At 44.8% G+C, this 18,770-nt stretch overlaps 1 protein-coding gene across 1 annotated transcript; it reads left to right on the forward strand.

Annotated features, from left to right (window-relative positions):
• Positions 1–207: 207 nt before the first annotated feature.
• LOC137522038 (di-N-acetylchitobiase-like) lies at positions 208–18,124 on the forward strand. Its single transcript, XM_068242058.1, has 6 exons — positions 208–262; positions 4,160–4,368; positions 7,260–7,431; positions 11,447–11,544; positions 12,938–13,099; positions 17,621–18,124. The coding sequence occupies exons 1-6, from the start codon at positions 208–210 to the stop codon at positions 17,804–17,806; spliced, it is 882 nt and encodes a 293-aa protein (XP_068098159.1). The 3' UTR covers positions 17,807–18,124.
• Positions 18,125–18,770: the final 646 nt, after the last annotated feature.

Raw genomic sequence — 18,770 nt, forward strand, 5'->3', positions numbered from 1 at the left:
CCTGCCCATACACCGCAGGCCGCTTCCTGATCTATTTCATGCCGAAATCGACGCTGTCCCCCTAATGTGTAATGTGCCCACCTTCTCCCCCGGGGCCCAGTGCTATATACATTACCTGTGCTTGTCCACCGCTGTATCCACGCACACTTCTTGCTCAATACACACGCCCCCACATAGTTGCCGGCGGCAACCACGTGGGATGCGTATATGGACAAAGGACTGCCCTCAGAGCCAGCGGAGGACAAGCAGCGGCCACGGACAAGTAATGTTTAGTGCATTGGGCAACTGGGTGGGGGGCACATTGCACTTTTAGGGGAACAGCATCGGGGGGGGGAGGGGGGGGGGTTCCGCCACGCATCCCATTGAGTAAGTCGGTCCTACAGCTTCTTGCAGCATGTGCGACCGATTAATGGAACCAATTTCGGCTCAAAATTGGTTGCATAGTGGTAGATCGGGCATGCACTTGGCGGCCCCAATTTTCATCTGATTCCGATTATAATAATTGAATCCGATGGTCGATCGGCTGCCAATTCGCATGATTCATGGCCACCTTTAAGCCTGGTACACACTATCAATTATGATTGGACGATAACTGACCAATTTTACCACCTCCATGTAAAATGATAGTTTACCTACACAATCTGCTTATAGTACTCAATATCTGTTGACCCTCATACTACATGGAGGTGGTAAAATTGGTCAGAGATTGGCCAATCATAATTAATGTGTGTACCAGGCTTTAGGGTGGTAGTTTGGTGGGCAAGTGCTGTACAGGCATGCTGTTCGGTGTACTGGAGCACGGTGCACTGGGGATGGGTGGCACACCTGGGAGTGGCATTCTACGGCATGACTAAAGAACATTATGCGCTTGCTCATCACAGATTGGCAGGCGTCGTGGGTCAGATATACACATGCTTGAATCTTGGATGAGACAGCAAAAGACAATTGTCCCATCTAAGGATTATCTAACGTGTATAAAAGGCTTTTGTCTTGTGCCTGATCAAAGAAACAATCAGGCACTAGTCTACTTTAGGGGACCCAGTGGAAAGCCTCATAGGGAAATTCAGCTAACGTGATTGGGTGGATGGCACCCTCTTGACTTGCCGATAGGTTGTAGTTAACTACGCCCACACTATTTGGCCATTCACAGCACTTTGTACTGTAGATGGGGCTGTGATTGGAGAACTTTTCCCTGTGAGGTTTCCTGCTTGGTCCCCTAATCTAGACATGTGCAAGAACACGACCTTTCTACCTATCGATATAGTACAAAGCTATGGGGCCACAGATAGATCACTGCTCCCAAGCCCCCTACCACACACCTGTACAGACACGTTGGCACCTACAATCGAACAACCAAGAAGTGGGCTTTACTGGTTGTCTGTCAATGTTTCAGTTATTTTATCTTGAGGACCTTGAGAATTTCATAGACTTAAAGGGAACCTGAAGAGAGAGGGATATGGAGGCTGACATAAATATTTAATTTAAACAATACCAGTTCCCTGGCAGTTTTGCTAATCCACCACCCCTCATACTTTTAAGCTCTTTACACCCGCCAGAGGCTGCCTATAACCACGTGTGTGTGTGTGTGTGTGTGTGTGTGTGTGTGTGTGTGTGTGTGTGTGTGTGTGTGTGTGTGTGTGTGTCCGTCCGTCCTTCTTGACTAGTGATTTGTCCAGGCGGATCACTTTGGCTTAGCGACAGCCGAGATCATTGTTCTCCCACTCGCCCCATCACTGCTGCGCCAGACATACCAACTTTGCTGAAAGCTCTGCCTACTTTTATTAACTGAGTGAGGAGGCAACCTGAGGGGGTGGGGGGGTTTAGTAGGGGCAGGGCCAGCGCCAGATCGTGTGCTGTAGCTTCACCCTCTTGCACACAGGCCTGCGTCATTTTGTAATTACGGGGGTAACCACATAGGGTGACTCCATGGTGTACTAGATCCCGCAACAGCACCCCTAGTGATTAGCCCAATTTAAGCTTAATGGCGGAGGGTGAGACGGGTGATCGGACTAATGAGGCTGACGCTGTTCAGGATTTTATCGGACAATAGCGTCACCTAGCAGCAGCCAATTTTCGTGTCAGACTATGCCCAACATTGGACCTATGCAGGAAAATGCCAATGGACTCTATTCACAAAGCTTCTCATAAATGACTTATTTATCACCTAATTGATAAAAATGACCTTTCAGCACATTTACAAGCAAAATAATCACTCAAGGTAAGTTGTTCCTGATTAACATTCCAATATTACTTTTCTTACCTCATAAGACTATAAGACTACTTTTAAGGCGTATAAGACTACTTTTTAACCAAGGAAAATCTTCTCAAGAGTCGGGGGACGTCTTATACGCCGGGTATCACCTTATAGGGCGGGTGCTGAAACTTCCGAGCCGGACTGGAGAATCTGCGGTTGCCGCATACGGTGGGGGGAGCTCAAAAACGTCCGCGGCCGCATCCCCACTGTATGCGGCAACCATATGATAGCAGCAAGGTCGGTGCTATACAAGTATGGTAGAAGAAAATCCACTCACCAGGATTCCTGGAAAGAAGTGACATAACGTGGTCCCGATGATGAGGTGAGGGGGCACCTGACTGGGAAGGCTTTGTATACAACAACCAGCCAATAGCCGGTGAGGTACATCACTTGCCGTGATTGATTGGTTGGTTGTATACTTGGTAGCACCTACAGTACAGCACCAGTATCTGTACCTGTATATACAGTATAGCACCAGTACATACAGTACAGTATACAAATGTCCAAGAGTCAAGAGAGGTAGTCTTATGCTGGGCACACACAGTAAGGGCCCTTTTCCACCTGCAGTCGCTAGCGTTCACGCTGAACGCTAGCGATTGCTGAATCGCAAAAACGGCGATTCCCCGACGTTTTGCGGCCGCGATTTTGCTATGCTATGCACTGCATAGCAAAATCGCGGCAAATATCGCTCCGCCGCGCGTTCGCGTAAAAAACGAATCGCGGTAGTGGAAATGACCTACCGCGATTCCTATGTTAAAAAGCAAACCGTAGCGATTGTAAAATCGCTAGCGGTTTGCGACTTTGCGATTCAACCAGCGCAAACGCGCTGGTGGAAAAGGGCCCTAAGATTATCCGTGCAATTTTGCGACCTGATAGTTTTTTTTCCCCGCACGATTCTGCGCTCGATTCTCTTTTCTTCATCCGTTTTTCTTATCTTTTTTATTCACTGCTATGAGAAATCGAGCGCAGAAACGATCGGGAGCAATATCGGACTTGAGGGATTTTATCAATCGGATCCATCTATCACATGGAAAATCGTACCGTGTGTATTGGCATTAAGCCCCCATACACACGCTCAACAGCGGTCTTTTATGCAGCACAATTGTTGAACAACTTTTGCTGTGAAACAAGTGGAAACGGCTAAAAAAAAGTATTTTGCTATAGTTCAAACATCTGATAAGATTGATAAGAAGTCAATCCAACTGGATTGACTTCTTATCAGCCTTATCAACTTTTTGACATCTGATCTGCTCCATGCTTGTTTAGGGGCTGTGGCTAAAAGTATTGGAGGCAGAAGATCAGCAGGATAGCCAGGAAACTGGTAATTAATATGGCAGTCTACATATCTCTTACAGTGCCTGGCTGAAGGCATGTTCTGACTTCAAAATGTCTAGGCAAACATGACAAAATGGCATTGTGTGTTGATGACAAATGGTGTTGGAGGCCACTCCCATTTAGCAATGGCTGTTCAAAAAAGACAAATATGGCCTTGCATCCAAAACAGATGCTTCCAGAAGGATGACCTCATTGCAGTGGAAGGGTGCAGAGCACTCTGCATGTAAACTGTTTTTGGAAGCTAACGTCCTCCTTTAATGTTAATTTGGTGCATCTGTTTTGAATGCAAGATGCGTACCCTGCCTATAATTGGGCTCTGCACTGCTATGCTGGTGTTCATTTAGATGCAGCCTGTCTTGGGAAGCACTGCCACCTCTCCCTGCTGATTAGTCTATGACTGTTGTAGGGACATTTGATTGAAATCTCCTTCTGACAGATAGTTACATGAATTATTTAGTGTAATGTGTAATTTGCTACAGAATATGTACGATAATGCATCATTCCTCTGTGATAGAATAATACTGTGCACTATAAGCCTCTTTGCCAGTAGTATTGTCTTCTGTATTTTAGAAAATGTTCCTCTGAAGAGTATTGTGGATGCAAAACAGAGATCTGATTGGATAGCAGAGAAGGTGACTCTGGCCAAGAGCCAATACATGGACGGGATTAACCTGGACATCGAGCAGCCAGTGTTACCGGACACCCCGGAGTATTACGCTCTGACCGATCTGGTGAAGGAAACGGCAGAGGCTTTCCACAGAGAGATCCCGGGATCCCAGGTGACACATCTCTGTCGTGTGTCTGTTTTTGTCTGTGGAAGGAAAGCGCTCACAACCAGCATCGGGCTGAGGCATAGACTGCATAGACTGAAGCATGTGGTTTCAGCACTCAGCGCCGAGTGCCAAAACTATGCACTACGGTTGCACGCGCGGGGCGCGTTAGGGTAATTCTGGGTTGCGGCGATCACTGGACCCGACATCTCCCTCCCTCTGAGTTGTGACCGGAAGGGCTGTCATTCACCCTGCAACCAGCTCACCAGTGGCGTACAATTACATACGCGCATAAGCCCCAGACTCTGGATGCATTCCTCCCCCCCCCCCCTAACCCGCTTCCACTCTCTCCTCTCCAGGTTCCTTTGCCCCTCCCCATCCCCTTCCCAGCGCTGCTTAGCTCTGTCTGTGGGTGCAGTCGGGGTCTATCTGGAAATTTTTTCGGTACTTGCCAGCAAGTCAAATGATGAGACATCCGCTTCAGCTATGAAACCCGGACGCTAGGTGGTGCTGAAGAGAAGGTGGTTGAGATGTAACACAGAAACCTGGAGAGGTAATGCCACTCCACTCACAGCTAGGGGGATATCTGGCCACTTATACTTAGAGGGGACATGAGGCTAGCTACACTGAAGGGGTGAATTTCGAATCAGGTCATTTTGGCGCCCAACGCTCAGCTCAGCAACCTGGGATTCCAACTCATGCTTCACGGGCAGAGGCAGTACCTCTAACCCATTTTAGCTGGCTAATTGGTGCTTCTTTAGTGCAGTGCTGTCAGTGTAGATGTTTTGGCTCTGCTGCTTCATCAACTGCCTAAAGGTTGCCATATGCTGCACATTTTTTTGCTCAATTAAACAATTGCTTAACATCTAATCTATTGTAAATTGGAGTGGATTTAAACATTTACAATTAATATTAAAGGGAACCAGAGAGGAATGGCCAGCCAAAATAGAAAATGATTTTATACATACCTGGGGCTTCTTCCAGCCCCATAAGCCTGGATTGCTCCCACGCCGCCATCCTCCGCTTCCTGGATCCGCCGGTACCGGGCCCGTCACTTCCGGCGGACGCGGCCAATTGTCCGCATCACAGGGGCTCCCTCCATACCCGTATGCATGCGGCTGCGCAATAGGCAGCCACATGCGTATCTGTATGGGGAGAGCACCCTGTGATGCGGAGAATTGGCTGCGTCCGCTGGCCGACTCGCGGCAATGACGGGACCCGGTGGTGGCGGATCCAGGCAGCGGAGGACGGCGGTGTGGGAGCGATCCGTGCGTATGGGGCTGGAGGAAGCCCCAGGTATGTATATTTCATCCTCTCTGGTTCCCTTTAAGGGCTAAAATCGGTCAAAAGATTGATCCGCAATGTTGGTCTTTAGTGATTCGTTAAATAATTGATCATTGTATCACTCAAAAACAAAACTGAAGGATAATTGAATAGAGTATGGCCAGCTTAACCCAAACCTAACCCTAAACTACTGACTACCCCCATCCCCCCCCCCCCCCCCTACCCTATCCTGACACCGAGCTTTTCACTACTCAACCACCTAAATATATCCCCCTATACATTCCTAGTGGTTTGGGTCAACCCGAGCTGCTTGGTTACTCTCTTGTACTGGTCCAAGCCCCTATTCCATACAGATATATATCAATCCCTGCTATGAACTGATGAGGGCCAAAAGCCCGGAACAGGCTGTCTACATGTGGGGTTGATGAGGCTCTGTAAAATTTAAAGCTATAGGCTTGCTATACTCCAGCGGTTCTGGATGCGAGCTTGGCTTACAGGGGCAAAAAAGAGATAATTTGCATATTCAGTAGTGGTGCATTGTGGGTAACAGCAAATGTTCACTTATTGCTGAATTATTGCAAACTTCCTTCTGTTTTAAGAAGGCAAATCACACTAAGCACTGCTTTTTAGTAGGAGGGCTTTTCGGTCTCTTTTATCCCCCTATACATTCCTAGTGGTTTGGGTCACCCCGAGCTGCTTGGTTACTCTGTCCCCTAAATAAAGCCATACTAAGGAGCACCTATTCATACTTAGTTAACCCTAGCTGATACACAGCCTTCATCCTCCTGAGCACTTCTACTGAATCCAAGGACTCCTTTTCATAATTCTTTACTAGCAGCACCTTACCGATAAATTTCCCAAGTCCCGGCATGGACTGTAGTGCCAAAGCCAGAATTATACAACATTTCTGCTCTCTATGTGGCATCGAGGCTGGCTAGGCCAACCACCAGCAACCAAACCACGGTACAGAACTGACCTGTTAACTGGAGTTTAGCCAGTCTCGCCACACCAAAGGACTTTATGGAAGGAAGCTACTACAACAGTCCAAATTAAAGCCAAAAGTGAGATTTGAATGAAAGTGTTCTTGTATTCATGTATTTTTCTCACAGAGTATCCACAATAGTCAGGAAGTATAGAGCCAGGCACCAGTTCCAAAACTGCAAAGACTTTCACCCTTCAGCAGCCAATTTATTTAGAGACTTACAAGGGCTCCAGGTCAATTTATTTTAGAACATGTTTTTATTGTTTATGCTGTAATGTGTATTTATGGCCGCTTGTCGCTAGGGGGCAGTGTGAGACAATAGACGACTTCTGCTTTTAGTTTCTATATTTTCTGCTAGTAGAAAGAGATCAAAGCATTCCAGGAATTTACAGCACAGTGAGTTCTGCCGACTTAGGTGAAAAGGAGTGCACTTATTTCAAACAAAATATTGAAGTTGCTAATAGGTTGAGGTTAACCTTTGTTGGCCTCTGATGAAGCACGGAGATCCATGATACAGCGTCAGGCCGACTTATCACGCCCAGTGTATGTAATTAATTGGTTTCCTAAGTAGCTCCATCTGCTGGTGATTTTTTTTAATGTGAGTTCTTGATAATGTACCCACCTTCCATTGCAGGTGACATTTGATGTCGCGTGGTCCCCCAAGTGTGTGGATATCCGCTGCTACAACTACTCCGCCATAGCAGAGTCCTCTGACTTCCTGTTTGTCATGTCTTACGATGAGCAGTCTCAGATTTGGACGGAGTGTATTGCTGCAGCCAACGCTCCATTCAATCAAACCATTGCCGGTAAGTATGAAATAATTCAGGACTTAGGGCCATTCACAGTAGAAATCGCTAAATGCAATCGCAAATGCTGAGCGATTTTTCTGGAGTTTTCCAGTAGTTTTTCCTAGAGATTTTCCAGCAATTTTGCACTGTACAGAAAGCATTTTTTCAGCGATTAGCATTTTGCGATTTCTAGTTCAATAAGCTGTGTCTGTCTTCCATACACAGGAAATGACATCTGCACAGGAAAAAGAGGTGTGTTGTGGGCAAAGTGCAAGGTTTGATGGGTAAAATCGCTGGAAAAACTCTATTGATTGTGAACAGGCCAGCGCTTCCAGAGCGATTTACCAGCGCTCCTATAATTAACATTAAACCTGCTAATAGCTCAAAAAAATGCTGCTGCCAACGCGTTTGCTTTTCAGCAAATCACAAATCGCTTCGATGAGAACACTTCCATATACTTTTCATTGTATAATCGTTTTCAAAATGCTAGCGATTTTCAGCGATGCTGAAATCGCTTGTAAAGCGCACAAGTGTAAATAGGCCCTTATGTAATAATTTAATGCATTTACTGTACTTAGAGGCCACATAGTCCACTGTGCACAGTACACAGATCTATTTACATCACTCCCTCATGCAAAACCCAAATATCCCAAAGGAAAACTGGACCTAGGAGCTCAACATCAGGGGTGAGCAAGATCAGTAATTGTTTTGGCACAAGAATGGAGAGAGAAGGAGCGCTCCAATCGTGAAGTATATCAGCTCATTTCATATGCAATAAAACCAGTGGCGTATCTACCATAATCCCGCAGGTGCCCACAGCACTGGGTGTAGCCATGGCTAGGGGTGCCGCTGTGGTGCTCAGCCACTGTGTTCTTCCACCTGAGATCTTCTTTCATAGTTTGGGCAACACTTGGGAAAATAGCAGCAGGCAGTGCAGGGGACTGTACTACTTCCTGCACTAAATGTAGCACCCCTCCCCCTTCCTGTCTGTGGGCAATGTGTCTCCTCGCTCTCTACACACAGCCTGCAGTGAGTGAATGTGCAGAGCAGCAGGGTGAGTAGAGAGAATGATTGCTGTGCTGCAGCTGGGACATTAGCAGGGAGAGAAGGCAGGATGTGTTTAGTGCTTCAGAAGTTGCCTGGCATTAGTAGCCATGTGCACTGGCTGCTGTAATACCAGAGTGCCCTGGACTATTATTTATCCTGATCAGAGTAATTAATCAATAATGCAGGGCAGTCTGCTATTGCAGACGCCAGCGGCACCAACATCTGCTGCAGCACTGTATAGAGTACAGAGTTTCATTTGCAGCGACATGCTCGGCACCCCAACCCGTCAACCCTCCCATCAAAAAAATTGGTTGATTTGAAGGGGGTGTCTGTATATAATCAGCACCGGGTGTTAAATTCCCTAGGTACACCACAGAATAAAACATTTCACTTACTAAAAGTTAAAACACACCTGAGTTCGATATAAACAATATAGAGATTACCCTATCGGAGGAGATTAATAATAAAATGTAACTTTTATTTCATATACAGTGGGTTGCAAAAGTATTCGGGCCCCCTTGAAGTTTTCCACATTTTGTCATATTACTGCCACAAACATGAATCAATTTTATTGGAATTCCACATGAAAGACCAACACAAAGTGGTGCACACATGAGAAGTGGAACGAAAATCATACATGATTCCAAACATTTTTTTTACAAATAAATAACTGCAAAGTGGGGTGTGCATAATTATTTGGCCCCCTATGATCTGAGTGCAGTCAGTTGCCTATAGACATTGCCTGATTAGTGCTAATGACTAAATAGAGTGCACCTGTGTGTAATCTAATGTCAGTACAAATACAGCTGCTCTGTGAGGGCCTCAGAGGTTGTCTAAGAGAATATTGGGAGCAACAACACTGTGAAGTCCAAAGAGCACACAAGACAGGTCAGGGATCAAGTTATTGAGAAATTTAAAGCAGGCTTAAGCTACAAAAAGATTTCCAAAGCCTTGAACATCCCACAGACCACTGTTCAAGCGATCATTTAGAAATGGAAGGAGTATGGCACAACTGTAAACCTACCAAGACAAGGCCATCCAGCTAAACTTACAGGCCGAACAAGGAGAACGCTGATCAGAAATGCAGTCAAGAGGCCCATGGTGACTCTGGATGAGCTGCAGAGAACTACTGCTCAGGTGGGAGACTCTGTCCATAGGACAACTATTAGTCATGCACTGTACGAAGTTGGCCTTTATGGAAGAGTGGCAAGAAGAAAGGCATTGTTAACAGAAAGCATAAGAAGTCCCGTTTACAGTTTACCACAAGCCATGTGGGGGACACAGCAACCATATGGAAGAAGGTGCTCTGGTCAGATGAGACCAAAATGGAACTTTTTGGCCAAAATGCAAAACTCTATATGTGGCGGAAAGCTAACACTGCACATCACTCAGAACACACCATACCCACTATCAAATATGGTGGTGGCAGCATCATGCTCTCTTCATCTCTTCAGCAGGGACAGGGAAGCTGGTCAGAGTTGACGGGAAGATGGATGGAGCCAAATACAGGGCAAACTATAAGAAAACCTCTTGGAGACTGCAAAAGACTTGAGACTGGGGCGGAGGTTCACCTTCCAGCAGGACAATGACCCTAAACATAAAGCCAGGGCAACAATGGAATGGTTTAAAACAAAACATATCTATGTGTTAGAATGGCCCAGTCAAAGTCCAGATCTAAATCCAATCGAGAATCTGTGGCAAGATCTGAAAACTGCTATTCACAAATGCTGTCCATCTAATCTGACTGAGGTGGAGCTGTTTTGCAAAGAAGAATGGGCAAGGATTTCAGTCTCTAGATGTGCAAAGCTGGTAGAGACATACCCTAAATGACTGGCAGCTGTAATTGCAGCAAAAGGTGGTTCTACAAAGTATTATTGACTCAGGGGGCCGAATAATTATGCACACCCCACTTTGCAGTTATTTATTTGTAAAAAATGTTTGGAATGATATATGATTTTCGATCCACTTCTCACATGTACACCACTTTGTATTGGTCTTTCACGTGGAATTCCAATAAAATTGATGCATGTTTGTGGCAGTAATGTGACAAAATGTGGAAAACTTCAAGGGGGCCAAATACTTTTGCAACCCACTGTATTAAAAAATTTGAAAAATTGGGACATGAACACTATCTAAAGTGTTGAACACAGTGAACCAGTGAGTTGGGGGTATTTGGTCATACATCAGCTTCCACGACCCTCCTAAACTCACAGTCGTTATTTGTTACAAACAAATGAGTAATGGGGTTTGTAACAAATAACGGATGTGAGTTTAGGAGGGTCGTCGAAGCTGATGTATGACCAAATACCCCCAACTCACTGGTTCACCACTTTAGATAGTGTTCATGTCCCAATTTTTCAAATTTTTTTAATATATGAAATATAAGTTCAATTTTATTATTAATATCCTCCGATAGGGTAATCTCTGTGTAGTTTACTTACTAAAAGTTGTAGGATTAAAAGCATCTCAAGGGTACATGTCGATGAGTCCTGCTGCAATCACCATGCCAACAGCAATCGGTACCAGCTGGAGCTGGCAAACATACCAGGGCTTCTGCCATATGAAAGAATTATTGGTAGAATTTTAGGCAACTACCAGTTTATTGCAACTTAACAGGGCAGCATAGTGCTGTAGCAGTTAGCACTCTCGCCTTGTAGCGCTGGGTCCCCTCTTCGAATCCCAGCCAGGGCACTATCTGTACGGAGTTTGTATGTTCTCCAAGTGTCTGCGTGGGTTTCTGGGCACTTTGGTTTCCTCTCACATCCCAAAAACATACAAATAAGTTAATTGGCTTCCCCCTAAATTGGCTCTAGACTATGATACATACACTTCACAAAACATACATAGACATATGGTAGGGACTAGATTGTGAGCCCCTCTGAGGGACTGCTAAGTAAAAAAGACAATATACAGTACTCTGTACAGCACTGCGGAAGAAGTCGGCGCTATATAAATAATAATAATAATAACTTCCTTTCCTCTCCAGCCTATGAGCAGTTCCTCAGTTTGGGCATTGACCCCAAGAAGCTGGTGATGGGCGTCCCTTGGTATGGGTACGATTATGTCTGTCTCCAGCTAACAGAGGTAAGCATTTCTTCTGCAGAAATATGTATAGATGACTGAGCTGGATAAGTGATGTTGATATTTATCTGATCTGCACGCAGGATCGACTCTATTCTTAGCCCAGTATAGCCGGCTGCAGCAACCCTTCCCCGAGTTATTGTACATGACATCACTCGCTCACAATCTAATCCCTACCATAGTCATATGTCTATGTATGTATTGTATAGTGTATGTGTATAGTAGTCTAGAGCCAATTTTTAAGGGGGAAGCCAATTAATTTATCTGTATGTTTTTGGGATGTGGGAGGAAACTAGAGATATTGCGAACATAGAATTCTCTGTTTGTAAACGCGAACTTCCGAAAATGTTCGCGAACAGGCGAATTTGGCAAACCGCCACAGACTTCAATGGGCAGGCAAATTTTAAAACCTTCTGGCCACAAAAGTGATGAAAAGGTTGTTTCAGTGGGTCTAACACCTAGGCAGGGGCATGCCGGAGGGGGATCCATGCCAAAAGTCCAACCAAAAATTAGAGTTGACGCAGAGTCGTGTTTTGATCCCTAAAGGGCAGAAATCACATTATGCACAGCTCTGGGTGTCAGTGGGCTGTGAAGTGTCACACACCGAGAAATGCAATAGTACTATTAGAAAATACAGTGAAATAATAATGCACAGGAGTGGTTCTGTGCCTGCAACTTAATGAGGCAACAACAATAGCAGTATTGTGCACACAGCTCTGGGTGTCAGTGGGCTTGGGAGTGTCACACACAAAAAACACAGGAGACCAATGTGCTAGCCCTCAAAAGGGCTGTTTGAGGTGAGGAACAAGAACACAGGCCTAGCTAATGCTTTCCATACCTATCTGATGCCGGATATGTGTGCTTGCCGGTTGCTTAAGAACTGTAATGATAACACTTGCCCCCCCCCCCTCCCCCAACGGAATCACTGCACAGCTGTGTGCAGTAGAAAATAGAAAATGCTTACAAATCCTCCATCCCTGTCCTTTTCACGTCTTGCAGCTCCCAGCTGATACCTGCAAGACGAGAAAAGGACAGCACACCGCTGTGCAATCTTAGAGTCCTGCCAGGCATGCCCGTTAGATGAGACTGCCGGATGCCTGAGTTCCAGTTAACCTGGACTCTACTGTAATTAGATAATTAATAGGAAGCCTCTCTATAGTCTGGATCCCTCTCAAGCTCGCTGATCTAGTGCTGGGTCTCTCTACACCTATTGCACCCAGCAGGCTTCTTCTGGATGGGAGCGAATCTGTGAACAAGCACATTCTTACTGGGTATATATATCCCATGATTCCTCATCAACTGCTGTCCAGTCCAACAAAATGCAACACTGACTGCTCCATAAACCGCTCATACACTTGTTTCCACTGAACTCAGTTTGCTGCAATTATTTTTGTAGGACAACAAGTGCACACTGGAAAAGCGGCCATTTCAAGGCGCTCCGTGCAGCGATGCAGTGGGGACCCAAGTAGGATATAACACCATTATGAAGCAAGTGAATGGCTCTCTCAGTAAACGATTATGGGATGACCGTCAGGAAGCCCCATACTACAATTATAAGGTTTGTGTGACCAGTATTTTGTTTGAAGCCGGATTGTCAGCCATGATATTAAATTCCATTTACCACTACTTTGTGTTTATTATGTAGTCTACATCCTGACCCTGCATTGGAAGCATTCCAATATAATCAGAAATGTGTCTGCTGTAATGAATCTTATCTCAGTCAACCTGGCTCTATTCTGATACAATGCCAGGGAGAGGGAAGCTTGTTATCTCCCCTCCCACATTCCTGCTCCCCACTGATTGGCTGAGGGCAGTTAATTGTGGCAGGAGACTGAGTAGGGAAATACAGCCATGACCGAAATTGTTGGCACCCCAGAAATTTTTCCAGAAAATCAAGTATTTCTCACTGAAAAGTATTGCAGTAGCACGTTTTGCTATACTCCTTCACTTCCCACATCCTAAACCTCACTAAGTCCTGCAACTTCCACCTTCGTAACATCTGTAAGATTCGCCCTTTCCTGACCTCTGCCACCACCAAACTCCTCATCCATGCCCTCATAATTTCCCGCCTTGACTACTGCAATGCCCTGCTGTCTGGTCTCTCTATGACCCGAAGAGCCCCACTGCAGTCCATCATGAATGCGGCAGCCAGAATTATCTACTGCTCCCATCGCTCCACCACGGCGGATCCCCTCCTAGAATCCCTCCACTGGCTTCCTATCCAGTCCAGAATCAGATTCAAGATACTGTGTCTGACCTACAAATCTGTCCACAAAACCTGTCCAACCTACATTTCCGATCTTACTCAGAGGTACACACCTAGCCGCTTACTCCGCTCTTCCAATGAACTTCGCCTAACCGCCCCCGAATCACCCAGTCCCATGCACGCCTCCAGGACTTCTCAAGAGCTGCTCCAACACTATGGAACTCCCTACCTCCACCCATTAGGGCAGCCCCCTCCTTCAACATCTTCAAGAAAGCCCTCAAAACTCACCTTTTCACTCTGGCCTACTACCCCTCACAAGTGCTCTAAACCTACAGCTGAACTCTGGTCCCCTACCATTCGTGTCCTTACCTCTCCCTCTAGATTGTAAGCCTTTGGGCAGGGTCCTCCTCCTTTTGTGTCCTACCTGATCTTGCACCTCCATTACTGTGCACCCATGCTATGGATCTGAGTGAACCTAACTTGCCTAATCTCCATGCTCCCATCCAGTGACTGACTAAGCATTACCTGGTACTCATACTGTGCTGCATGATCTGGTCTTTCTTGTATTCTTGTATTGTCATATTGCTGTATGTCACCCCTAAATATTGTCTGTAACCTAAACTAATGTTCAGCGCTGCATAATATGTTGGCGCTTTATAAATACAATAAATAATAATAATAATAATACATTTATTTATTGTATTTATAAAGCGTCAACATATTAAACATGTTTATTCCCGTTGTGTGTATTCAAACAAATAAAAAAAAGGGGGGGGGGGGGGGGAACAAGCAAATTGGACATAATGTCACACAAAATCTCCAAAAAATGGGCTGGACGAAATTATTGGCACCCTTTCAAAATTGTGCATAAATAAGATTGTTTCAAGCATGTGATGCTAGTATAAACTCACCTGGGGCAAGTAACAGGTGAGGGCAATTGTTGGGAAAAGGCACCCCTCCAATAAGAGAGACCTGGAGCAGTTTGCTAAGGAAGAGTGTTCAAAAATTCCATTTAAAAGTGTAAGAAGCTTATTGATCGTTATAGGAAGCAACTGACTTTCAGTTATTTTTTTAAGACAGTGTGCAAACAAATATTAAGTTAAGGGTGCCAGTGATTTTTTTCCAGTCTATTTTTGGAGTTTCGTGTGACAATTAGTCCAATTTTCTTTTTTTCCTACGTTTTTTTGTTTTGGTCCAATACACACAAAGGGAATAAACATGTGTATAGCAAAACATGTATTGCTGCAATACTTTTCTGTGAGAAATACTGGATTTTCTGGAAAAATTTCTGGGGTGCCAAAAATTTCGACCATGACTGTACACCTCACCCCTCAGCAGAAGCTGCCGAAATACGATCTATACTGTGCTCACATGTGTTTACAAAGCAAGCTAGATATGACAGTGCAGTTTAAATACAGAGCTCAGTGGGGAGGAGGACTGGCAATACATACACCATTTCAGGCAATAGAAAAAAAAAATGAGTAAGGGAGGAAATTGCATCAGAATTGGCTTCAGTCAGAGACAGTAAAGATGGAAAATGCCTGGAACAGTTTTCTCTTTATTTACTACATTAAATTCACTGAAATCAAAGAGTGGACAGTACAATACATATGTTTTTGTAAGAACACATATTTATCTATTTGCATATATATGTGTTTTTTTCCTTGGATAGTATTGCTGTCCCTGCTGCTTTAAACCACACCTGGAGTAATAGGAGTAATATTTGTAACATATACCTTTTTATTACATGTAATTAATTGTCTTCAATGCAAACCTGAGCTAAAAAAAATACGCAAAGGTAATAAGATAATTAACTGTATGAGTATTGCATATACAGTAGAACATTCCTGGTGATTTTTATTATTTTCACTTTCAGGGTTCAAATTTGAACCCAGCCATGTCAGTAGGAGTAAAATCTTGTTCATTTAGCTCCCAACAAAATGAAGTTTGGCTTTCAAGCTTTTCATCACTATAGTGTTGTCAGGATTGTTTGCTCAGCCAGGTAAAGTGTTTTGACTTCTATTTACTTTTCAGGAAAGCTGCAACTGCATACCACTGCAGTTCAACTGCTTCATTTGCTTCATTCAGTTTATTAGCCCTTGCAATAAAAAAAAATTACAATAAAAAATGAACACAGGCAATGGGCTTAGTACTATATGTATCCATGTTTAACTCATCTGGTCACATGTTGCTTCTTGCTGTTTAAGAAGTTGTCAGGTGTGAAAGTGCAAGTGGAAAATGCCAGCAAACAGATTTCTTAATTAACATCTCCAGAGATATTAGATTTATTTTTAAAGACAACAGAATGCCAGGGTTTTTTTTTTTTGGGGGGGGGGGGGGGACACTATTGTTAGTAAAGCAGGAGATATAAAATGTTTTTATAAAATTCAGTGCAACTCAAATCATCACAAACCTTTTTCAGATATTGTCTAAAGCAGATCATAGGTAAAGGAGAAAGTAAAGGCTACGTGTATTAACAAAATATGGCTGCCCAAAATGCTCCTTCTGCCTCCCAGATGTTCCCTAGACCCTACCACTTTGTCCATACTTGTAGGATTGTGAGATCTAAAAAATCCAAAATTGTTTACATCCAGTGCTATTGCCTCCTCTGGCCACTAGGTGGCGCTGTTGTGTAGTAAGCAGAAATTCTCTCTAGTCATTGCAACATAGAGGCTGTGTAGTTCCTGCTGCAAAGTAGTGTTGGGCGAACAGTGTTCGCCACTGTTCGGGGTTCTGCAGAACATCACCCTGTTCGGGTGATGTTCGCGTTCGGCCGAACACCTGATGGTGTTCGGCCTTTTAAGTTCGGGTTCGCCCCGAACTTCTAATGGCCGCCGAACAGGGCCGAACAGGGCCCTGTTCGGCCGAATACTGCCCCCCTATGGGGTCGCAGGCATAAGGGGGGAGCATGCCCCGATCGCGGGGGGGGTCGGAAATTCCCCCCACCCCCTCCGCTAGCGCTCCCCCCTCTGCCCGCTTCCCCATTCAAAAGTTTAAGCAAAGTACCTGTAGTGGATGGCCTGGCAGTGGGCGGCACTGTGGAGTGAGGAGGAGGAGTCCGGAGAGTGACAAGTTGAGGGAGGCCGGGCAGCGGGCGTGAGGTCAGAGAAAGGGCGGAAGTACCACAAGGGTACTTCCGCTGAACCGCCCGCTGCCCGGCCTCCCTCAACTCGTCACTCTCCGGACTCCTCCTCCTCACTCCACAGTGCCGCCCACTGCCAGGCCATCCACTACAGGTACTTTGCTTAAACTTTTGAATGGGGAAGCGGGCAGAGGGGGGAGCGCTAGCGGAGGGGGTGGGGGGAATTTCCGACCCCCCCCGCGATCGGGGCATGCTCCCCCCTTATGCCTGCGACCCCATATGGCCCCCAAAAGCTGGATGTTCGGAAAGTTCGGGGTTCGGCCCGAACATGCCGAACATCTCGGCCATGTTCGGCGAACTTTCCCGAACCCGAACATCCAGGTGTTCGCCCATCACTACTGCAAAGTACACTCTACTTCTGGTAGTTCTGAATGTGAACAAGGAGGAGATAGCTGTTCAGACCACTCTGCCCCTGAACCTGCATGAGTGGATGATAGGCAGACAGGCAGTATTTGCATTACTTTATTTAGCGTAAAAATTGCCCACAAACTCCTGCATTGCTTTAGGAGCAATTGACTGCACAGAGCAGGAGCAATTGTCAATCATTCTCCACACCTGCACTAATACTTGACTGTTTTCTGAATGCATTTTTACTCCATAAGACCTCCCCGCCTTGCTGCCACTAACAATTGCTGAACATAATGTATTGCACTCAGTAAATGTATAATTTCCTCCTTCAGTTGATAAATCTGAACTCCTCAGCCTTATTGACCATGTAACTTGTTTACCAGGACATACGGGGAAACACCCATCAGGTGTGGTACGATGACCCGCAGAGTATTGCATTAAAGGCGGCCTACATCAAGAAGCTCGGTCTGCGAGGAATCGGCATGTGGAATGGAGACCTTCTGGATTACTCTGAGGATCCTGTAGCCCAGCAACAGTCCAGAGACATGTGGAAGGCGCTAATACCATAAGTGCTGTTTATCTCCAGCCCTCCACTGACAATCTGCCGGGCCACAATGCAGTCTGCTGCTAGGCAACACTCCAAGGTGGATTCCATAGTAGAACGTCATGCTGGCTGGCCAGTACAGAAGTGGACCTAGTTGGAACAGATGTGACTATGCACAGAACTGTGTAACATGACAGTATTTAATAAATGCAGGAAATAATAATTAGAAGCACAATTTTGATAATTGAAAAATGATGAATAAATAACTTTTTCTTTACTTTAAAGATTTTTTTTATGAAAAATGTATTGTACTTTACAATAAAGTTTTCTAAATTGCAAACAAGTCTATACGGTGATGTAATCTGGCTCTATACAGGATCTTCTCAAAAAATTAGCATATTGTGATAAAGTTCATTACTTTCTGTAATGTACTGATAAACATTAGACTTTCATATTTTTTTAGATTCAAATACACACAACTGAAGTAGTTCAAGCCTTTTATTGTTTTAATATTGATGATTTTGGTATACAGCTCATGAAAACCCAAAATTCCTATCTCAAAAAATTAGCATATTTCATCCGACCAATAAAAGACAAAAAAAAGTCAACCTTCATATAATCATGCACTTGAAACAAAACAAAACCGAGAGCCCAATATAGTGCAGTAAGTCTAACAATTGTTGGCGAAATAAGTAACAGATGTGGATATACTCACAAACACGGGTTACCACATAGGCAACTACTTTAAATGCAGGTGGGGAGCATTAGAACCTGACCCCACTCAGGTTTAAGAAGTCGCTCTCTGTAGATAGAAAGAAAGGGACAGTCCCCTCCACCCAAGGTGGACTATATACTGTGCAAATTTGGACAGAGGCGCCAGGCAGGTTAAAATGATCTAAAAACAACTAAAAAGGAGGAGTACAGGTGGACTTACCTCCTGAAATGATGGACAATCGAGATTGTTCAAATCGCAAATAACAATTTATTTT

This window comes from Hyperolius riggenbachi, chromosome 6 (genome assembly GCF_040937935.1).
Source record: "Hyperolius riggenbachi isolate aHypRig1 chromosome 6, aHypRig1.pri, whole genome shotgun sequence".
Taxonomy (NCBI): domain Eukaryota; kingdom Metazoa; phylum Chordata; class Amphibia; order Anura; family Hyperoliidae; genus Hyperolius; species Hyperolius riggenbachi.